This window comes from Eulemur rufifrons, chromosome 19 (genome assembly GCF_041146395.1).
Source record: "Eulemur rufifrons isolate Redbay chromosome 19, OSU_ERuf_1, whole genome shotgun sequence".
Taxonomy (NCBI): domain Eukaryota; kingdom Metazoa; phylum Chordata; class Mammalia; order Primates; family Lemuridae; genus Eulemur; species Eulemur rufifrons.
In genome coordinates, this window is record NC_091001.1 from 38,815,342 (window position 1) to 38,839,658 (window position 24,317).

General features: G+C 39.9%; 1 protein-coding gene across 1 annotated transcript in view; it reads right to left on the reverse strand.

Annotated features, from left to right (window-relative positions):
• SLC9A4 (solute carrier family 9 member A4) overlaps nt 1-24,317 on the reverse strand; it is a 58,548-nt gene that overhangs the window by 4,970 nt on the left and 29,261 nt on the right. Inside the window, exons 3-11 of the mRNA XM_069494832.1 lie at nt 23,852-24,111; nt 22,305-22,522; nt 18,390-18,592; nt 17,750-17,836; nt 14,706-14,776; nt 12,717-12,878; nt 6,125-6,221; nt 1,460-1,591; nt 834-930 (exon numbers count right to left, since the gene is read on the reverse strand). Coding sequence (XP_069350933.1) covers nt 834-930; nt 1,460-1,591; nt 6,125-6,221; nt 12,717-12,878; nt 14,706-14,776; nt 17,750-17,836; nt 18,390-18,592; nt 22,305-22,522; nt 23,852-24,111 — 1,327 coding nt within the window. The remainder of the gene's footprint in view (nt 1-833; nt 931-1,459; nt 1,592-6,124; nt 6,222-12,716; nt 12,879-14,705; nt 14,777-17,749; nt 17,837-18,389; nt 18,593-22,304; nt 22,523-23,851; nt 24,112-24,317) is intronic.

A 24,317-nucleotide genomic window follows, 5' to 3' on the forward strand; every position in this document is an offset into this window, starting at 1 on the left:
TCATGTACTTTAAACTTTCTTTTTCATGCTTTTCTCTACAGGTTGATTTTGATTTTGCTTCAAGCATGTTTTTAAATCAGAAAAAAAGTTGCATTTTAAAGAATAGTTACATTTACTCTTTAAAGATTTAATTATAAAATCATCTGGTTTACTTTCCTTGAATTTCCAATGTGATTTTAAAACTTAAAAAATTAGGAAAATCAAAAGAGATAGCATGGCATATTGTATATATTACAAGTCACCTTTTGTTAATAGAAAATAATTTTGTACACACATTTTTAAAATAATAAGTTGGCTTTTATTAGAATAATAAGCAGTTTCAATAATTCCAAGAATCCTACTTAAGAATTAAATATTAAATGGGAAAAATTTAATCAGTAAAATTTGATGAAATCATTTTAGTAAAATTTAACCAACTTTGGAGAATTCTGCTCATATTTAAACTGTGGGCGAATACCACAACTTCAATAAAGTGCTCCTTTTATTACATTTCTTCAAGACAGGGATCAGCAAATTATGACCCTTGGGCCATACCTGGCCTGCTGCTTCTTTTTGTATGGACTGTGAGCTAAAAATGGCTGGTACATATTTTAAATGGCTGAAAAAATTAAAAGAGGATATTTCGTGACAAGTAAAAATTATATGAAATTCAAATTTCAATGTCCATAAATAAATTTCTGAATTTCATTCATAAAAGAAGTCGTTTTCTTGATTTGCTCGTCATATAAGTAAACTGCATAATGTTCTTGATTTTGCCTCTCAGCCCACAAACCCTCAAATATTTGCCATCTGACTTTACAGGACAAGAATCAGAGCAGGCAGCACGCGTTTACCTGTGGATTCAGCAGCCCTCACGTCTCTTCCCGCAGACGGAGGATTGCTGTGGGTGCTGTAGGGAAAGGAGAGGTAGCGGATATTTTTGGTGCCAGCCTGTAAGTAGCAAATAGAAAGAAAAAGCAGAATGAGCCACTACAAGTAAGAGCTTCCTATGGCAAACACAATGAAGAACACAGCCCTGTACCGCAGCACCTTGCTTGGTTAACTGGCTGTCAGTTACTTCTGCTTCAAGAAAGCAGAACCCTTTGGTCTTTAATGTGCATTTCCTTTCCCTCTCATGAAAAGATGCCCATTATCAACCTCTCCAAGTTACTCCCACAGCCCCACTGAGGCCGGGGGCAGCTGACATGCCAGTGGGCGAGCAGCAGTCCCTGACCCCCTAAGAGCAGCACCCCATGGGCACACACCTCGGCCAGAGAAGGGCCCAGAGAAGGAGGTGCCGTGGCATCCTGCACGCTCTTGCCTTTGTACCTCTCCAGCAACAAAGTGAGGGTGTTATTTGTCTAAATATTGATGGTCATTCACCTGAGGAGACCTCGTACAGGGACAGGCTCAGTTCCCAGGTGACACACCTCTGCACACTGAAGGAATGTCCCGTCCACACCCACAGTCCCCAGCATACCGGCTTTCCCCAGGGCAGGCTGTGGCCTTTCCTCGTGCTTTCCCGTAAGGTGTTCTGGCGGCGGATCAGAATCTCTTTAGCCTGCTTCTCACTGGTTTGGGGTTTGAGGTTGTATTTGTTGTAGGACAGGGTCTGCAGAGAGAACGGAATGTCAACTACACGAGGACTTCTCCAGCTGTGGAAACATCACGAACCTGACACTGCTAGAGCAGGCAGGCGCCCTGGAGCTCCGCGGAGCGTTTGCAAACCTCAGCCCCGAGAAGAAACTCTGTGACCTGAGGTCACCACTCTCAGGGCAGAGCTGTGTCTGGAGCCCGTCCCCTCTGCTCTATTTTCCTTGCAGCGGTCCCCCCAAGATACCCACAGACTTGGCCTGCTCCATATATTCACTTTCTTTCCCACGTCAGGTTTCTTATGCCAGGCCAGTGGTTCCTGGGGATTTGGATTTAATGAAATAGTCCTTCAAATTGAATCAATTTAGCTTTATGACAAATGTCTTCCTTGTCCTTATCCGAGGCCAGTGAAAACTCATCCTGGACCATAGGCCAACATGGGTCAGTCCTCAGACAGATGACAAAGGGCTTAACTAGAATTTCTTCTTCCCCTTGTTGCTCACTCGAGGTTCGCCAGTGAGTGCCCTGTTTCCCGGGGTCAGTAGGTGACACACTGCACTCTGATAAACCCCAAAGTCCTGCTGGGTGATGGGAGAGGTGCTGCCGGTGCCCTCCCTCCCGGATGATGGACGCTCTGATGGGGACAGTCAGTGCAACTGAGCTCGACTGCAGTAGAGCAAATGTTTTATGTGCCAGGCACAGGATTAAGAAAGGAGAAAATTAGAATTCTGGTCTTCAAAAGGCTTACAGTCCCCTTGTGGGAGTCAATGAAATAAGGATATAAGGTTATGTGCTTAGGTAAGTAATGAGATGTTGGGGTCATCAGGGAATTGCAGAACACAGACAAAGGGCACTTCATCGCGTCTTGCATGGGACAGGCTCATTGCACTGAGCTGAGTCGTGCAAGATGAGTGGGTCCTATCCTGGGGATAAGTTCCAGGAAAAGGGAACACAGGAGCTAAGACATGAGCTGTTACCCAATTAGGGCTGTAGGAAGGGACACTGCAAAAGAGCTGGGAATGTGTGTGTGACCACGGGAAAACCAAGTATGTACTTTATTTAAAGTGTGGTAAAAGGGGAGCGTGGTGGGGCAAGGAGGGCCCAGGGCCAGGCTGTGGACAACCTGCAAAGAGCAGACTCCATCCTCCAGGCCCTGTATCTCTTAGGTGAGGGATACACGCTCCAAGGAGTGCCACGAGAAGACCCACGGGGTGAGTAAAGAAAATACTAATACTTCTATTTCTACTGATTTTTATCCAAAAAATACAAAAGAGATCAAGCTTTATTAGTACTTAATCTATGGATTTATCATGGGCCCTGACCTGGTCCATACATGGTCAAGGGTTGACAACAGTATTCTCATTGGTTTCAGTGGCTTTCAGCTTACCATTTGTGGTTTAGGGTGTATTTGTCCAGTTAAGGAGATTTGTGGTTGTCATGCTCTATTAACTACATGAATCCTCACAAAATACCTAGTTGTCTAAGAGTAGGTCCATAAGGAAGCCATACGCCGAAGGCCAAGGGAACAAAGAGGAAGCAGCAAAGCTGACTTTCTGCTTTTCCTATGAAGAGCTCTTTATCAATCTACTTTTGAAAAATTAACTGATCTGACAAGAATTTGGACCCAAAAATTGAATTTTGAAGACAGTGTGAAATATGGATTCTTATCTATCATCATTAATAATAGACCTTAAGCTAAGTGCATTTTATGCATTGCAATATTAAAAATGATAATTGACACTATCACAAAAAATTAACAATTAAGAATCAAGAATATGGAGATAAACTTTTATAATTTTTTCTCAATGTTAAAGTCATGTAAAACTGAATTCCATGTGTGTGCATGTTCGTGTATGCACATCTATGTGTGTATACGTGTGTGTGTGTACATACAATGTATTACTAGTAGCAATTTCCTACACCTAGACTTGGGGGGAGGCTGTACTTTAAGGAACACTTAGATGTTGGTCTTCTGTTTCACCTCACATCCCATAACCTACGTGCTTCTCTATTTTGCCTGCCTGCAGAGAGCATAGAAGCTTCTAGGCATGCAATATGTATGCAAATCCTTTCCCTTTTCTCCCTTCATTTCTGCCCTTTAGTGGAAGAGTTGGTTACTGCTTAAAGCTTGTGTTTCCTGCTGCACCTTGAGCCCTGTGGGAGCAGGAACTTTGTCGTACTCAGTGCAGTGCTCCTGATGCGTGGCCCAGTCTAGATGTTCATTTGCTATTTGCTGAAAGGAACTGAAATTAAATACATTTTGCTTTCCTCCTTTGAAATTATGTAGAAATTCTGAGGGCGACTTTTATCACTTAGGCCACCCCAGGAACTGCCCGTCAATCTGTGACCTATCCTGGGAGTCTGGGTGGAGGCCAGTTTCTTTTCTTATAAGTTTAGAAAGAATGTTTCTCAATTTCTATCCCCCCTGTGTTCCAGAGAGCTTCCTCTGTGGTTGTCCCACTGAGAACCTCCAGAGGTCAGTTCCTCAACCTCCCTACCTGTGAAGATTCTGTCCTGGGTGTGTGGAGGGGCAGGACTTCAAACAGGAATGGCTGGAGTGCACCCAGAGCCAGCAGACCCAAGTTTCCGATCAACTGTGTATTAGCATCACCAGAGTCAAACCCTGTACTCATTCTGCCCTGCCCTGAAGTGACTCCTGATGCCCAAAGTGGCCTCTTCCCAGACATGGTCAGTGAGAAATGCCCCAACCACCAGGCCTGCACCTGCCACCCAGGCTAGAGTGCCCTGGATGGTGGATACACACCCCTTTTGACATTCCTCAAAAGTATATATTGTCCACTAGAAATAGAAGGATCTATAGTTGTCCTGAGTTGCATTTTCAGTAGATTTTTCCTTCAAGAGAGCAAGAGGACCATGGTGGGAGAGAGGAGGCTTGTGACCTCTGTAAAGTTGGGTTAGGAAGCAAGAGCAGGAGGGGTAGGACTGGTGAGCTTCACCCTCAAAGTAGCCAAAGTGGAGGCAAAGAGCCACCTCACAACCTTCCAAACATCCTCTGTTCATTAATTATGTTCTCCCCATTTGACTCCCATGGTGCTGAGCAACAAACCCGTTCAATGAAAAGAGGCTCACGTGCTCAAATTTGTGAACAACAAGGAAGAGAGAGACTGCAGAGCCCAGAAGGGGGAACTCTGGAGGGCAGACTGAGTGGGCCACTTATAAACAGAGAAGAAAGAAGGCTATCTGGAAGCCTGCATCTAAGGAAGAAAAAAAAAAGGATGAGCAGTTGACCTTATTTTAGACCGGACTGGAGTCCTAGGATGTTTGCTCCCTTTCTGGACCTTTCCCTAAACTCGACCTTCATCAACATGGAGAAAGAAATGGCTGAACTCCGTGGGGCCCTGGCCCTCACTAAGCCAGCCACATTCTTCAAACCAGGAAGTTCTTATCTGTTTATCTCAGGCTGGATGTGATAGTTTTACTGAAACAGTTTCACTTGGAATGATTTGAATGCCATGGAATTTACTCTAAGCACGCTATGATTGATGCTGACCTATATAGTCCTTCAGCTGGTGCACAGCCTTCCAATGACATGCCCCTTAATCACTGACCTTTCTGAAACAGGAAGCCAAAACCATTCACTTTCATTTGACTTTATAAGCCTGGAGTCATGGAAAGAGCCCTGGGTAGGTGGTCGGAAGACCTGCGTTCTCAAGTTGGATTCATTTTGTGACCTTGAACAAGTCATATAACCAACATCACTAACCTAAGCATCTTCTACTTGAAAATGAGAAAGAGAGAGAGAGAGAGTGCTGAATCCTAACCACTAGACCTCCAGGGAGTGTCAAATTTGAAAATGAGGAGCTTTGACTAGATGACCTGTTTTTGGTCCCATTAAGACTATGATCTATGACAAAGCCACAAAAACAAAGGCCCTCACAATAAATTTACTTATAATCATACCCCAAAATTAGGATGGACAATCGAATCCTCAAACTTGAAAAAACTCCTAGTTAGATGACACAAGTTTAAATATCATTTGGCTAAGTCAAATCTTCCGAAAGATTCATCAATTGCACCCCAAAATGTTCTTGGTATGCACTTAGGACAAGTCCCCAAGGACCAGTATAGATTCCATACCTATTTTCAAAATTGGGAAATAAGGTGTCTCCTTTTATTCAGGCTTTCAGCATTATAGTCTTAATATTCTAACCTAAACTACCTCAATGTTCTAATCTCTGTTATAGTCAATACAACTGAGACAACTCCACTGTGATGAGTGTCCGGGTGCCATGTTTGTTCTGTGGGGGAGGAGCTGTGCTGCAGGGAGACCTGCTGCTTCTGCCAAGCACCGGCTGCAGGGCTAGGGCAGCCTGCCCCCTAGAAACAGAAACTGGGTTTGCAGCTCTTTTTATGCCACAGGTGCCAATTTGGCATCAGAAACATGACAATTAACTTTCTGTTCTCCAAACTAAGCAGAGAAAAAATGTTCAGCAAGAGGCTGCTTTAGAGAAGATAATGTAAACCAGAGCACATTCCTGTAGGACTGTTTCCAAGACAGGCAATAGGGACAAAGCAGATGGCTTATACACACCCTTTGTCGAACTTGGTACATGTTTCGTGTCAGAATGTCCCTCATGGACTCCACATCTTCAGGGGAAAGCCTTTTGATTCTTTGTATCCTCTGAGCCCTGGAAACATTAAATAAATAAAGCCAAGCATTATTCTTGCATCTTGGCAAGAGGCACCACAAAAATAGCAACGGGCCTTGTCCCATACAAATGAGAACCCTAAATTCCAAAAACCTCTTTTTGCACAATTTTTCCTGTTGTTTTAGTGAATTGATTTGAAATGTCAGAACACATGTCTTCACTTCACTTCACTGTTCCTTTGCCTGTAGCTTTGATGTGATAATTATTCTAATCCATTTTTTTAAAATGTTTAAGGTAGTGACAAAAAGTTATTTTTTTTTCCTTCAAATCTGTTAGGAATTGACATGTTTGTAAAATAAAATAAAAATCAATTATTAGAAAATAGTACATACAATGCAATCCAAATATTTTACTGTTAAATGCAACAGAAATAAAGTTACTAGGTCAAAGGCTAACTCTTTAATAGTTTTGCACTTATTTATCTCATTGAGAATGGATGATAAACAGGTCACAGACCAATACCATCTACATTGCACACTTTAAGTAGCACTGATCTAACAGAATATTAAAGTTTCATGAATACCTTTATCTTGGAATTGTGCCTTTAGGGATTTTATCTTTAGTAAGGAATAATCTAAGAAACTAGAATCATATTTTACAAGTGGAATTAGACCATTTATGCCACAATAGTCAGCCCAGCTCTGAGACGCTGGACACCATGAACCTTTCTGCCCCTAGAAGGGATAAAAATCCAGGTTATGCATGTCCAGGTTAGCTGTCAATGCACAATTGTCCTCTGGGGATTTCAAGGCTAAGACACTGCTATGGGAAGAATTCTCATGTGACAAATGTATTTGATTACAATCTAGTGGCAGCAATTCTTAGAACCTTTTTATTACATAAATAATATATATTCCCTGTAGAACAGAAAAAGAGAGAACTAAAATAAATTTAACTCCCCTTTTTAATACAGTCAACTTCCTTAACATCTTGGTATAAACCCTAATGGGGTTTTCTGTTTGCTTGTTTTTTCTAACTGCAAATTTTCTGAATGAGTAAGTGCACTGAAGCCTTTGATATCTGTTTGCATATGTCCTTAAGGTAATTAATCACAGAGATGAGTAATTGTTAGTTTCAATACAGGCCAACTTTTAAGTATTTTTTCTAGATATCAGTAGCAATACAGCCATAAATAGCAAGGATATTTTGAAAGTAATGTACAACTGGTAAAAGATTTTAAAGAACTTGGTCACTAGATACCACAGTATGCCAGGATTTTATTTAGCAATGCTATCTGTTGACTTACGAATGTCTTTTCTACAAACTTATTGACATTAGAGTTTTCATATCTTAAAGCTGCAAATGTAACTTCAATTATTGATGTTCAGTTACCACCGTTGGTGATCTAAACATTAGTATCAGAGCATTTCAACCTAACTGTTTAAATGTCCTTCAAACAAAATTTACTCTCATTTAGATATGTCTGCACACTTCCCTACAGTCTGAACACGGTTTTTGAGTATGGTAGGTGTGATGTTTTGCTAAGCAGAAACAATAGCTAGTCAAACAGTTCCATTTACTGTGTTCATAATAAAAGAATCAAATAGGAAAAACCATCGATAAAGGAAATGGTGAAGTTAAACTTAATACAGCAGTAGATATAACTTGGCAGTCTTCCCCCTTTTTAATGGACCGCTTTGGGAAAGACCAGACTGTATTAAGGTCCGTCTAGGCTGTGGGCTAGAATGAGAGCTATAGGTGTCCAAGGCAATGCCTCCCACTGAGCCACACACTGAGAGGCCACAGCTATGAAATGACACAGAGGCATGACTAACTCAGGCAAGGTGATATCTGGACTTTTCTTCGTACCACTTCATGAGCAAAATACCCCTGAAGTGCTCATATCACAAGCACAGGGAAGATACAATCCCTAGAAAACTGAATGGGTAATAATCTCTACAGCAACAGAGTCAAATTATTAACCGAAAGGCTCTTGTCATTGGAACATTCATTCGTTATCCATAAAGGAAATATCCATTATCTTAAGTGAAAGTTTGGTCGTGCTTGCTTCAGCAGCACGAATACTAAAATTTGAATGATACAGAGAAGATTAGCTATTTTTTTCAAATGAAAAAAACGTAAAAACAGGACTAGTTCTGTGGTAATTCATGTCTACAAAAATCAAACTGGGAAAATATGAATCTAAATATGTTTGAATAAGAGGTTCATATTTTTATAACTCTTTAAATATTTATTTTTTATTGATACATAATAGATGTCGATATTTTGAGGGTATATGTGATAATTTGATATATTAATATAATCAAATCAAAGTAATTTGGATATCCATCACCTTATTTATCTTTACACTAGAAAGATCCAAATTATTCTCTTCTAGCTATTTTGAAATGTACAATCGATTAATGGTAACTAGAGTTACCCTACTCTGCTATTGAACACTAGGTCCTATTTATTCTATCTAAGTGAATATTTGTACCCACTAATCAAACTCTCTTCATCTCCCCTCTTTTTCTTCATCAGAATCTATTATTATATAAAAAGAGGCTTCAATTCTATTATAAAGTCTAGTAAATGTTATATTCATGTTCTAGTATGATTTCCTAAAAGATGAAATATTATATGCTGATTCATTTAGAAGAATCCATTTTCTTTTAATATTAATAGATTAGATCTGAAGTCGGCAGGAAGAGTATGCTGAGATAACTGCAAGACTTTCCCATGGTGCACACACTGCTGCTCTGTGTGTGTGTGGCTGCCCCGCATCTTTTTACAGAGGTCACCAAGATGACCAACATTTGGGATAAGTGATGGGTGGCTGAAAAGATGGCTCTGCTCCCCACTGTACAATGTTCCATTAGGGAAGTGAAAAATGGCATCAGAATCTGCATCCCAGGGGTCGGGCATAGTGGCTCTCGCTTGTAATCCTAGCTCTTAGGGAGGCCGAGGTGGGAGGAACACCTAAGGCCAGGAGTTTGAGACCAGCCTAGGCAACAAAGAGAGACTCTATCCCTACAAAAAAATAGAAAAATTAGCCAGGTATGGTGGCACATGCCTGTAGTCCCGGCTACTCAGGAGGCTGAGGCAGGAGGATTGCTTAAGCCCAGGAGTTTGAGGTTGCAGTGAGGTATGATGATGCCACTGTACTCCAGTCTGGGTGACAGACCAAAAACCCTGCTCCCCCACCCCCAAAAAATGCATCCCTGTCGTCTGTGTTTTTGTGTGAGAATCCAGAAATGTGAATTTATACCTGTCAATGTTTGATCAATTAAAAAATTCTTAAGCTAATATGAAGTTATTCTATGCTTTTGTAAAAAAATAAATGACATGCTAAATTTATTTGGGAGTTTTAAAGTATAATATTTTGAGGTTGTATAGTTGTAGTTTGTTATACCCATAAATCTATAAATATTTTAATATCTCTCTAATATTAACCAAAATATTTTTAAAGCTTCACCATTTTTAATCAGTTTGAGATTCTATCCTCTGATAATTTCTAACAGCTTATCACTCATTGGTGAGACAAGCTGTTTCAAATTTGAAATAATAATCAAAGTGCACATTCTCCCTCTTCCATAGGGTTGTTTTGAACTTCCAATAAGATAATGTAAGTAAAAGCAATGGAATTCCATAGAATCAACATCACTGAATTGTGCTATAGACCAGGGGTCCCCAAACTAGGATGAGTTGTGTAATTATTTCATTATATATTACAATGTAGTAATAATAGAAATAAAATGCACAATAAATATATTGCGCTTGAATCATCCCAAAACCATCCATCCCCCTACCACCCCCAACCCTGTCCGTGGAAAAATTGTCTTCCATGAAAACAGTCTCTGGTGCCAAAAAGGTTGGGGACCACTGGTATAGACAATTCTGGTGGTAGCATTCCCCTGAAGGTCACAGAATTTGGAAATCTAAAACTTTTGTAGAACAATTGCTTAAACTTCTAAAGAAAAAAAATATATGTGCATTTTGTTGTTATCATCTCATACAGAATAATAAAAAGCGAGCTGAGTACACACTTCTTTTTCCTATTATTGTATGAAGGTTTGTTTTTTAAGAAATTAGCTGCTTTGATCTTAGGAGAGGAATTCCTTTTTGCTTGACATCCTCCAGATTTCTGATGAGATCAAATAAATGCAATTTAAATACTAAACTCATATTAAATATCGGCTTTAAAAAATCTCTTCTCCCACCCCAGTTAACTAACTAGTTTGAGGTATAGGAGGGAAAAAAATCTGTCTTACCTAAGAAGGCTCTCTTATTAATCTTGAATCAATGTCTAAAGAAATAATTGACTCAGATGGTGGCCCCTCCAAATAAAGCTGGTTTATAAATTGCCTTGAGTTCAGGTCAGCAACTGGGACAATTGCTTATACAGAGATTCAAAATATGCTTTACTGCTTGACAGACTGATTCTCATTTAAGATAAGCGCCCCTACATTCCTAGACCAAGTGCTTGCCTAACTAGTGAGCAAGGCAATTGAGGAAGTTTCTAATGGTCTGAACTGCCTGAAGCTGTCCAAGCCCCTCACTGCATTAACTGGAATTCATCCTTCAGTGAGCAGGGCAAATGCGAGGAGACCCGACAAGGTGTACCTCTCCTATACTGGAATAGCTCCCTATTCTTGATGGTTATACATTTGTGTGACCCTTTTTATGAATGTCATAACCCTACTGGAGTATGGTGTCCACGAAAGCAGGGCCTGTGTCTGCTTCTCAGTGCTTGGCACGTACGCACATACTAGATGCCTAATAAACAGGACTGGATCTAAGGTGCAAAATGCAAGGGGCTGCCAAAAAGCTCAGTAACTGAGATAAGTAAGATTTGGATGCAATTTTTTTTTTTAAAGAAAATAAAGGCCAATACAAAAAATCATTGATGAATAAAAGATCAACATCTTAAATAAAAATAGTCTCAGTATTCCCGACGTCTCCTTTTGCCTCAGGCCCCACTGTGGCTCAGCAGGGCATTGCCAATATATACCTGTTAACATTTTCCTATTTTAGTATCAGAAGCTTCCTTACAGCCATGTAATGGGCAGCACCAAAACAAACAAACCACAAAAACAATCTCACCAATAAATAAGACACAGAGCTTTTTATTTATACCAAGCTATCCTCAGGGATGCTAGTTAAGATTTTCCCAGGCCATGTAAGAAAGGCAAGGGTGTCTCTAATTCATTAGCAGGTAAGGGAGGAAGGTGTCATCTGAGAAATAACACTCGGGCAATAGTGACAATTTTGTTGCTACCTATTCTTAGCTCTTCTCTTAACTTGCTTTTCAAATGTGAGGACTTAATTGAAGCTCATGATGAAGTGTCTTCAGCAGCTGAAGGTAACAGGATGGAGGGAAACTGTGTTCCTTATTCTAAATATATGTTGTTATTAATTTTCCCAATTTATAAACTATTCTTGGAAGAGAATTGGGCATCTTTGGGAGGTGAATTAATTCTTTTGACATGGAAGGAGATTTTTTAAGTGTCAGAGTTAAAACAGCTTTAATACCACTGTAGGATAACTATAGTTAACAATAATACATTATATAGTTTCAAATATTGCATGTTCCCCACACAAAGAAATGATAAACGTTTGAGATGATGGATATGCTAATTACCCTGATCTAATCACTATATATTATATGTATTGAAACATCATCATGTACCCTATGAATATGTATAAATTTTATTTGCCAATTAAAAAAACTCAAAAAGGAGAAAAAAAGAAACAAATGAAACAGAAAAAAATATATTTAGTCAGCTCTTGGGATAACTGGTTACCAGATGCTCCAACAAACACAACATGTTTCATAGAAAACCATCTTGTAATGATAGATTTATATACTGATATAAACCTTCCCTATGCCCCTCGTCCACACCAACCCCCTGTGATCCTCTGTTCAGGGGAAGCCAGGCGACTCCCTACTCCTATTCCAAGCTGGTCTCACATAGACTTAAGGCAAATTTCACAATCTCATATAGACATTTGCCTTAGACGCAATTACAAGCACAGCTTTCTCTTTAAATAGCCCACTAACTAGCACACCTCTTGCTACCATTGCTAATGCCCTAATCCAAGTTAGCATCTCAGAAAGCTCACTCATCTCTCATCTAAAGGTATAAGAAAAATGACTTATGGGAAGAAACACAATGGTGGGAAGGGCAGAATCACATGAACAAGGGTTAAAGGGTAGAGATTTCTAGCCAGGAGGAAAATGAGAAAGTCTCGTAAAATATGCTGCAATTCTATACACTACCTTCCCCCTCCCTCCCAAAGAAAGGTGCCCTAAACTCTTAAGTAGGCAACTTTTGCTGGAAAGTAATTTTTAGAAATGAGGTGAAACATGTTGAACCTAGGTCAAGCCATAAAATGCCAAGATTTAGATTATATTTTTTTTCATGATTCCTTCCACATATTTCTGCCTCTTCATTCCTGGTATTAGCTTTAAATGGAACGATGAGTGAATGCCCTTGGAATTCGGACAGTGATGGAAGAGCAGATCGGACTTACAGATGGGGTACAGAAAAAGCCGTTGAGCTGAGTATCCCAGTCTCCACCATCTCAATAGCCTGCTTCATTTCCAGCTTCTTGTACAAAGAAACAATGCTTGACTTGGGTAGGTTCTTTCGGATCAGGATTTTCCGCAAGTATCTATGATCAAACTTCTTAAACCTAAAAATGAAAACCAACATTTTGGAAATCTTGAATTTCTGTATGTGTTATGTAAGTATGCATTTTTCTTAAACTACTCACTACTTAACTTTACTCTGAAAAAAACATCAGGACAGTGCCTGGAATTCATAGGCACATTTAAAAAAAAAATTCATAGTGTTTATGCATTTTTTTTTAAATAAAGAAAGAATGGCCTGCTGGCCTGAATACATTGAAAATCAACTACACAAAAGGAAGGACAAGCTGCAATCAGGGCAAAAAGTGTGCCTAAGTGAGGCGCGGGGGAGGCCCAGCCCAGCTCAGCTCCGATTGTAAGAGAAGAAATGAGGGGGCTGAGGCTTTTGAACAAGTGTTCCATTCTAATAGCTCATAACAGCGGCAGCTGCACTTACAGTAATACTGGCCTATTCAGCCAGAACCCAATAAGTTTAAATGGCCCGGTAGTTACAGTAGTTTTGCCCCATTATGCTGCAGATCATTTTGAATCCTGCCAATTAAGGGGGAGAAAGAAAAACCCACATATGTCCCAACAGTCTGAATGATGGAGACTCTGAATAGGCGAGACACTGATGGCCGCTGACTATTGTAACCAACCTCTGGTCCACCCAGTAGACTGAGCTGTGCGTATGCATGCGGGGCCTTCCGAGTCAGCCATTTGTTTGCAGTCGGAATTTTCAACACTTCCAATCATTTTACATTCAGAGAGTGGTTTGTCTGCCTGCTTTATTTTTTGGAGGGGAACATGACTTCCTGGGCTGCTGGCATAGTGCCTGGTGATTGGTTTCCCCATCTGTGAGGTGAGGACTCTGCAGCCCTAAGTCCCCTCCAGGGTTAGTGGGCTGCCTTCCTGAGCTTTGCAGTCTTTCAGCTCAGCCCAGACCTGCCCCTGCTCTGACTGGGTCACCGTCAGGTCTCTAGTTGTCTGCCCTTCTGCATAAGAGGCCATGGTTTCTGTTTACTTCTCAGCCCATCGTAATCGGCTCCCCACCCTCACACTTTCTCGGGCTCACCTGGACCTTGTCCTGTTCAGGTCCAAAGGCTGCCACTGCCTTTACCCTCCTGGTTGCTTTGCGTCTCCTAAAGCATTGGGGTCACCCCTCTGTGCCCTCCATATCCCGACTCACCCCGCTTCCCTGCCAACCTTCCTGACCACTTCTCAGCCTCCTTCCACCCTGTCTTTTCCTGACCTGACCCCTGACAACCGGCGCATCTGAGTCCTGTCCTCAGCCAGCTTCCGGCTACTCACTGACAACTTACAGCCTCCATCTCCAGCCACACCCTTCCTCCTGCGCTCAAAACTAAATCCAGTAAGAGAATCAGCTCTGAAATGTGAGATGTGGTAGAGAAGAGAGAGTTTCCAGTGTTTAAAGAATCATTATGTGGGAAGGAGCCTTAAAGATCTTCCACTGTGGCCTCCCCCACAATGGAGGAGCCCCTTCCCAGAACCCCTAATGAGTCCTCCAAGTTCCTTTCAACCTCATGGAGCTGATCATTCCATGGTTGAGCTGCTCTTATCATTGGGAAACTTGTTCCTGTTTTAAACTTAAATCTGACTTTCCTCATTTCAGCCCATCAGTGGTACTAGTTCTCTCTGAAACAACCTAAACCGTGGCTACAGCTTCCTCCACCCGGCAGCTCTATACTTTCCAGGCTGGGCATGCCCGAGATTTCCACCTGCTTCCTGTACAGCATGGCCCGAGTCCCGTATCTTTGCAGTCTCCTTCCTCTGGATTCTCCTTGTGTACGCCCAGCTTCCAGTGCACCCTTTGACGGTTCCCCACGCCACAAACAGCCTTTGTGAGGGGCTGAAACCCTCAGCCTCCTTACTTGTCTCGCACTTGGGAGTGGCCCCAGTGCCCACACACATCTTCAATTCCGGCCTTTAAGTGATCCATCAGCTGCCAAACCAAACACAAGAAAAAGGATGGCTGGTGAAACGCTGATTGTGAAGGACATACCAGGAAAGCTAACACTCTTTGGAAAACAGAGGCTTTAATTTCCCAGAGCGCGTCCTCTTTTCTGTCACTCTATTCATGTAATAAATATGTCGTGCCTTCCATAGTAATTCAACTTAGTTTCATGATTTAAAGACTCTGTAGATAAGTTTCTTGATAACTCACATAATTTGCGATAAAAACAGGGCACCTGGCATTTGCTTTGAATAATACTTTTCCAGAATGACCTAGGAAATTTCTCATTATCGAAATCATATGGAGGCAAAGCATCATAATTAACTGTTACTTTTCATTCCATTGCAAAAGAAAAGAATGCACCAGTATCCAGTCAGTTTCTGACAATATAATTCTGCAGGTATTCTATTATAATAACATATAATCACAAAATATCTATATTTCCCATTATTTTATCTGATCATTTGGTCTAAGTATTTACATTTCACCATCCAATCCAATACAACTGCATTTGTTGTATTTAAAATTATTTATAGAAAGTTAGGAAAAAATATAATATTCAAAATAATTAAGAATTAGCATCCAAATAATTTAAATTTTAAATCATCAATGTTTATGCTGGCTTCTGAATTTTTTGGAAAAGTAGAAGCAAATACTAAATTAATTCTTAATACTTAATTCACGGTGTTCTACAAATAATTATAATTTTTTGAGAAAAAGAAAAATGAACAAGAAAGGAATGCAATATCTAAATTCTACAGACTTAGGTATATTGTCTAATTTCTCAAATAATGAATTAGAGGAGATAAAGATAGAGACAAAAATCTCAATCAGGTTACAGCATTATATATTAATATTTTAAAAGTCACTCCCTATTCTTATATATTAAATATGTTTAAATGGCCTTGAAAATTTTCATTTTAATATTCTGGAATTTAAATTACTTAATTTCCACAGGTGACATTGACCATGAAATTCAGGACAGATTTTGTAAGACTTTATCAGTTTCTTCAGTGTTAGAATTGTGATCTTTCAGGGATAGAATAAAACTAAACATTTTCAGGTTCAATCATAGCCTCAAAGCTTGAATCTCCTGTATAGCAACTATGCCAAATGTTCCCAGTCATTGCTAGGACATATCCACTTCACCTTTTGGTGTGCCAATCAAGAAAAAATTATCAGCATGCTCTTTTATTAACTGAGCTGAAGTCTCTCTCTCCCTATATCTTTCATAAATTCATTTTAATTTCTATTCCTTGGATCCATCCAGAATAGAATCCCTTCATTGTGTTGAACTTAAATAGGTAGAAACCATGCTCAACTTCATATTTATCTCTGCCAGAGTGGGATGTTTTCACCAAAAACTGCCACCAGACCATGTTCTCTATTAAGAGTTCAGGAAGAACAGAGGACCTCATATTCCACTGGAACAATGGTTTTAGAAGCAAGTAGGATAACTTTAAATGTTAGTCACTGTGATAGTCTTTTGAGGTATCAACTTAGCTGGGCAAGTCCCCAGTTATTCAATCAAACACTATTCTAGATGCTGTTGTAAATGTATGTTGTGGATATGATTAAAATCTATCTATATACATATATATATGTACACAGACACACATATATATTAATATATTAATATATTAATATATATCCTACTGTTCCCAGGTTCTCTGTTGAACCCTGATGGAAACACCTCCAGCTTGGACCAAAAAGGAGAGAGGACAAAATGAAAGAAAGCTGTCAGAACCCCACATTTCTACAAACAAGGAACAGGTTGATAAAACAACTCAGCTGCAAACCCACACTACCTTTATAAAAAAGGAAGTATGATTCAGAGGGTGGAGTCCAAACCCACAAAGTAGAACAAAGATTTACAGGGAATTATTCTCAGGCCTTGAAACTAATTAGAACTTGCCCAGGGAAACACTGAAAATTTACTTGAGATCGAGGTCTTCTTTTTTGCTTCCATTCCCTCTCCACCTTTTTGAAAGGGAATATCTATAACTGTTACCCTATGACTGTCCTACCACATATTTTGGGAGCAGATAACTTGTTTTTTGAGCTCTACAAGTTCACAGAAGAAGAGGAACTGTGCCTCAGGATAGATCATACCCAGAGCCTCACCCAGCCCTGATTTCACTGATTTAGAGATGATAAGATTTTGGACTTTTGAACTGATAAGATTTAGATGCTATTTTGGGTTTTCAATTAATGCTGTGGTGGATTGAGGTTTGGGGGATGTTGGGATAGAGGGAATGTATTTTGCATGCACAACAGATATGAGTCTTTGAGGGACAGAGGGCAGACTGGCATAGAGAAAACCGTGGCCTCCAAAGATGTCCACATCCTAACCCCAAGAACATGTGAATATGTTAGTTTACATACAAAAGAGAATTAAGGCAGCAGGCGGACTTAAGGTTGCTTAATCAGCTGACCTTAAGATAGAAAGAATTTCCTGAATTATCCATGTGGGCCCAATGTAATTGCAAAGATCTTTCAGTGTGGAAGAGGAAGTCAGAAGGGTCATTGTAAGAGTGATGCAGCATGAGAAAGACCTGAGCAGCCACTGCTGCCTGTGAAGATGGAGGAGCCATGAGCCAAGGCGTGCAGGCAGCCCCTAGATGTTGGGAAGGCAGGAAACAGATTCTCGCCTAGAGCCTCCAGAAGTGCAGAAGGGAATGCAGCCCTGCAACCTCTTGATCTTAGTCCAATGAGGCCCATTTCAAACTTCTGGTCTCCAGAACTAGAAGATAAATCTGTGTTTTTTTGTTTTTTTTTTTTTTCAACCACTAAATCTGTGGTAATTTCCTGCAGCAGCCATAGGAAAATAGTATAGTCACTCTTGGTACAGCTAAGGACGGAGGAGGCTATAAGTCAGGGGATGTGTACACACATCTCATCCAAGGTGACAGATGGGAAACATCTTATTAATATATTAGTTATGACAAAGAGATAACTTACACGAATATGAAGCGCCTCATTGATGGATTCTTTTTTATTGGTCTTTTTAACATCCAGGTACCTGACCAGAGGGCCAATTGTGATCCCCTAGATCAGAAATAACAAAATGAAGTGTGTTGTTGTGGTGAAGCTTGTCACTATAGAGAGAAAATATATTAGCAAAACTATTACAATGTTCAGTTTGTATGCATTTGTTTGGTACTAGAGTCTACTCCATAAACACTCAAGTTTACTTTAGTTAATTCTTTTAAATGCTACAATAAGAATAGTTATTATAATCTGTAGTTTAATATAGGAATCTTAATTTCTCATTAGTTCATTAAGAGCTAACTTCACTAAAACAAAAACTTGTGCTATCTAGTACTAATTGGAATCTAATTTTCAGAGATGCATAGTAGAGTAGCTATCATTCACCAGTCACCCAGAAATATTTTGATTAATATACTGTATTGATTAAAAGGCAATGTGTTTTAGAAGATAAGTATGACCACAAAGATGACCTAGAAATATCTAAGAATTTTGTTTGGCTATTGAGCACAGATCTGAAAATCAGATAAAGTGCCTTTATTTGTATTTTGCTAACTTAATACACTGTCCTGTAGGAATCTACTTATTTTAAATAAGAAGAAAATCTACCCACCTGAATAAATGTAGTAAAATATATAACTACTAGAGTAGCAGTGACAAACAAGTTCTTCCTAGGAAAAAGAGACAGAGGAAGCAAAAATGCAAGTGAAAAAGTTCCAGCTCCTCGAACACCACTGTAGAAAATTATGCACTGGTCCTTGATGGAGAAGGGGAAAGTCCGAAACTGGTTACTGACATAGAAGAGAGCAAACACGCCTAGAAAGGGGAAATGCGTGTTAGAGCAGAGGATCATGAATGTGCAGAGACACAGTGCTAGTGACCTGAGGCTGCGTGCACGTGCCTTCCAAACAAAACAGCTAATTGCAATATCTAATCACATGCCCATGATTGTCCATCCCAAATAGAATGTCCTTCATGGCTTTTCACTTTTTGGCTAGTTGTGAGATAGAGTAACAGAGTAGTCGTCCCTCCTCCCTTAGATATGGAAGCATAAAATTGAGAGTGGGGAATATGTAACAGAGGGAATGGCCTGGGGAAAATAAAGCAAAAGATGTTTTCTGTCTCTTTGAAACATTCCCCATTCTTTTGGGGAACCGAGGCCTGCATCCCAGCCTCCAGCCTTGGGGCAGGTGGTCAGGAAGGGCAGAGGAATGTCTTTTGTTCTTTGTGTTACAGGAGATAGCTCAGCTGAACTGTGGCTCAGTCCCAGGGTCTGGGTGGGCCTCCCAGGTGGGCAGAGGTCACAGGCTTTATCTTCCACAACAGAGTTTTGACAATTAGAATTGTTAAAGACAATAGCCTAGAACTGAGGGCCCTCCCTTTAAAAGCTCTGTATTTCTGCTTATGTACAGGAATTTGGAATTTGAGATGATAGTCTACAATTATTCCTCCTTTGCCTGCAAAGTAATAAATTTCTCTTTCCTTCTCTTTCCTTCTCCTCAAACCATTTGTTCTCGTTCTTCTGATGCCTCAAGGACAAGTGTGGAGCTTTTGGTAACAATAGTAATGCTTCAAGTTGGAATCTTCTCTGGTAGTATCCTAGCACGTATGTTGTTACGTGTATATGTGTGTTTTTATGTGCTTAAAGTAATAAAAATCTTGATTTTTTTTGATGTAAGGTATATATTTTTTAATCTGTATTCATAATTTTTACTCTGCATTTTAAAATTAGTCAAAGCAAGGATGTTGTTGTGGGGATAAATGCATTCTTATCATCTCGCATTCTTATCCTCTCACATTTTCATTGGATACCCAATGGAGGCCTGTAATTTAAAAGTGAGAGGAGCCCTCACCGTGACTGTGGGCTCTACAGGGTAGAGCAAATCCTTTATGGTTGGCTCAGTTCTTCTTGAGCTTCAATGCAAACAAGGAAAGAAGTTGGCAAGTGTTGGGCAGGTGGGTGCTTTTTATTGCCAGTGAGCTTAATGGCAGGGAGGTGAAGGGTAGGAGAGCTTGTTTAAAACACAGAGGTGTTTTCTACCATATTGATTTTCCATTCCCAAGTAGCCCACATGACCTAGCAGCTACCAATGCAGTGGTTCCTGCTGGGAAATGTCTCTTCACTAAAACTATGACTAATTAAAGAAGAGGTTTTATTTTAGTATAATAAAGATCTCCATATCCTCATGTACTTCTAATCACATAGACTTCACAGCAAACATTTTTTGATATTAGTGTGAACTAAATTAAAATCTCAAACCCCTCAGCTGATTGAATGGGCCCCCTCTTGGCCAAGGGGACCCCAGAAAAACCCTCAAGCTGACTTGCTGGCCATGAGAAGGGGGGTCATGCCCCCTGCATTTTGGCGATATTCTTTGTAACAGTAAGATACTAAATCATTATCAGGCCTGAGACTATGCAAGGCAAAGCTTAAACCACACCTACAGGCCTTCAATTTACTTAACAGTTTACTTGAGTTTTGGTAAATGTCCAGTGGCTTGCCTCTGATTAATAAGACATCCTTATCTTAAGTTAAAATAGTCCAAGCTTTTAGACAAAGCTTCATTTCTTTAACAAATTAAAATCAAAAAATCTTCAAACCACCTATCACCTGTAAGCTCCCCTTCCCCTTGGCGATGTCCTGCCTTTTCAAGCCAAACCAATGTACACCCTCCACATACTGACTTTGGATCTTATGTGGAGTTGCTGCCTCCATGAATGTATAAAACCAAGCTGTAACCCAGCTACCGTGGGCACATTTTCTCAGGACCTCTTGATGCCACATGATCCAGGCCAGTCACACACATTTGGCTCAGAACAAATCTCTTTAAATTATTTCATAAGTCTAGGTTCTTTTCCATTAATCATAGGCACATTAGTAGTGCAAAACACAACAAAATTTAAAATTTGTGGTTTTGTTTTGTTTATCTTGGTTCTTTCACATACCAGTCATGTGACCTCAGGCAAGGTTTCTAAATATTTCCTGTCCTCAGACCCCTCATCTGCTTAATGGAGGTAACAGTAGTATTTACCTCAGAAGGTGGAAATAAGGATTTATTACTAATAAATAACATAAAACAGGGCCTTATACATTATAAGCCTCCATGAGTGTGAATGGTTATTAGCTACAGTGAGCCAGGGTGGAGTGGGAGGACTGGATTCAGACACCTGCCTCTGTCAGTCACTGTGATGTGGCCAAGTCAGTCACTCCCTTGGGGGTTGTTCTATCAGTTCCCTCAATTATAAGGGTATTGAGTTGGGGTAGATGGTCACTAAGAGTCAACAATGTTGAGGTGTCTGCAATATCAATCTTCTTCCTTTTCTTGTTAGTCAGGCTCAAGCTCTGTGATGTTATTTCTCTCGACATTAGCTCTATGCCCCTGTAGGTTCCTGGGATATTAGAACTAAAAGAAACTAAGAAATTTGTCCAAATCCATCACTTTGTCATTGAGGAAGATTTTGAATAATTAAATGTTTGTCCAAGGTCAAATAGTTAATTAGTAATAGTGCCAGGATTTGATTTGAGATTATAAATTTATATCACAGTTTCCTCAATTCTGTTCCTCCCAGGGGCCCAAAAACATATATATTCAGAGTTACTTTTATGAATATTTTAATATTTCTGTATTCTTGTTATTCTTCCTTAGATTGTAAAACTCATCCTAAGTTAATTTGGAATTGAAATGTTCAAGGTAAGTTCTCAGCCATTTCTCCTAATTTCTCTTTGAGTAATTGGCTTGAAAATATTGGTCAAAGTCATTTAACAAAAGCTTCAAATAGTGGTCAAATTCATTTAAAAATAGAATTGCTTCTAATGAAAAGGTAACACATATATTGTAGCTCAGTGCTTAATGTTCTTTGCTAGCTCCTAAAATATAAATGTACAAGATAAATGTGCAGCCACTAGATCTCGTTTTAAGATCTCAGATGCCAGTTCCATTATAGAGTTACCTTTACTAATTAATACTAAAATAAAGATTCACTTCCTGGTTTTTTGTTTGCTATACATCACAGGCTCATGCACTCAACCCTTAAATAAAACTACCTGTACTATTTAGGGGAATGTTTTCTAATAATACTTGTCTTATTTAGAATATAATTTGTGAGATCTCACTTGCCCTGTAGCAAAAGTATAAATAAATGCCCACAGTTTATAATCTATATCTGATTTAAGGTGCAAGGGGATGCAAGTTGGCAAAGAAGTGAAGATCAAATTATACATTTGCTGAGTTATATTTAAATGTGTAGATGTGAAAGTTCTCTTTTTAACTAAAAAAAAAGAAAGAGAAGGAAAGGAAAGACTCCTTGTCCCAGCCTCACTTCAGTGCACAACCTTATCAGCCACTAATTACTTTGAGCTGATTGAGGGAGCAAACAGAAACCATTCCTGGTCTTTGCAAGATTCCTAGACTCCCCTAACCAGTAAAACCAGTTGGCATCCACTCACCACTCATGTTTTTACAGAAGGGAATAAGAGAACTAAATATGCAGTGAAAAAGGAGACTCTTTGGAGCCCTAGGTCTCTTACTGATGGCTCTCCAGATCTGGCAGAAGACCAGGGTGAAGCAGATGAAGGCCCAGTTCCACTCGTGGTTCTTCCCAACAGTGGACACGCCCATGAAGATGAAGATCAAGGTCTCGCTGACACTGCTCAGCATCTTCATGAAGTACTTGATGGTCGTGTAGGATTTCTGGGACACATTTTCTTCCACGTACTTCTTCATTGTCACTGCACAGGCTGTGATTCTACAAAAGGAGCAAAGTCTCAGAGAGAATCAACTAGGTTTTGTCCCGCTAAGGAAGTTGGGGATGCCACAGTTGCAGGAACCCTGTGTTTATCTAGAAAGAACATCTACTCCATTTCTTTCTCTGGCTGCAGATTTTCCACAGATTTTCTTTCTTGTTCTATTCCCTCCCCAAGGGGACTCCACAAGGTAAATCTGAGTGTGGTGGAGAAGGCGGCTGTGGCATGTCCTTCCCACAAAAATAATGGCACACAATCCACATGGGCACACCAGTGGCAGATGCTTCTGTCTTGCCCTTCCTCATCAAGAGCTTGTCAGTCTCAGTTCTTACTGTCTGCTTCACTCTGCCTTAAACCAAAATGAGTCCACTTCAATTGCCTAGACAGAATGATTCAGCAAGGCCCTCATTTCCTCCAAGTGAACAATATTTCTTAAAACAATTTTATAAGGAATTCATCATTTCGAATGTTTTTGTTCTAAAGCCATTTAGCAAGTATGGGGAAAACAAAGAACCTTGCCCCTCATCTTAGGGGTTTGGGTCATTTTTAAGGTGGGGAAATGATGGATGCCTACAGTTTACCATATAATATTTAATTTAAAAAGGCATTTCTATACAACAAAATGAAGAATTTGTACCTGAATATCTGGACAGGAGGGTAATGTCATAGAGAAAACAACACGACCAGAAATATCAACCCAAACTGTGAAGGCTCATTCCAAGACAAACATTTGAAGCATACAAGGACACAAGGACACAAGGGTAAGCATTTCAAAAATATTCTCATTAGGACAAGGAGATCTAGATTTCTAGAGTCTTATCCATCTCCCTAGCTTCATTCCACACTGAAGAGCCACGGAGCTGTGCTGTGGTCGGAGGGGATGAGCAGAAGGTAGAGCCCAGGTACGGTGGCTGGTCCGTCATGCGTGCCTCCCTTCAACTTAAAATTAATTTTTAGTTTTCTTAATTTTTCTTTTTTTTGGACCATCAGTTAAACATATAAGATTAATTTTTCAAGGAAAAACAAACTACTAAGACTTTAACCCTGAACTTTCCCCAGATCTTCTCTGCACCAGCTTCCCTGAGCTTTCTAGATTGACATCGTCGCTACCTTCTCCTCAGGCAAATTGCAAAGAGAGAGCAAACGCAAATGTCGGAGAGAATATTTGTTTGGCAAAGAACCTGAATCAGATTTTACAAAGGATCCTAAATCCTGCAATGCCTTTGAGATTGGCATCAGACGTCAGGCCTTTTCCAGAGGCCTGGTTCACATGCTGTGGCCCTAAACCTTCTTTACGTTACTGTGAGTCTTGACCCCTGGACTGTACTCACGCCAGGATGCCAGAGAGGTAGAGCGTTTCAGCCGCTAAGTACGACAAATAGCTGAACATGAAGACGATGAGTGGTTCGATTGCAGAGACATTCTGAGTGAAGCGTGTGATGAACGCAGAAATAAATCCAAACACGATGCCGAACAGGACTCCCCCGACCCCCACAATAAAGAACCGGGCACATCCAGCCAAGATGTCAACAGCCTCTATGTCTTCAAATTTATGCATCTTTGTGAAGGCAATTAATATGTTGTATAAGACCTAGATAGGAAGAAAAAGAAAAGAAAACACACATGAATTAGGAATTAGAAAGACTTCAGACACAGATTCCCAGCTTTGTGTCTAGTTAAATAATACACACAATAAATTATATGACAACAAGTATTAAGATGACTACCTAATTTTTAAAGGTATTCCAAGTAATTCAGATGTATTCAGTTAGTAACACTGAATAAAAAGTATAATAC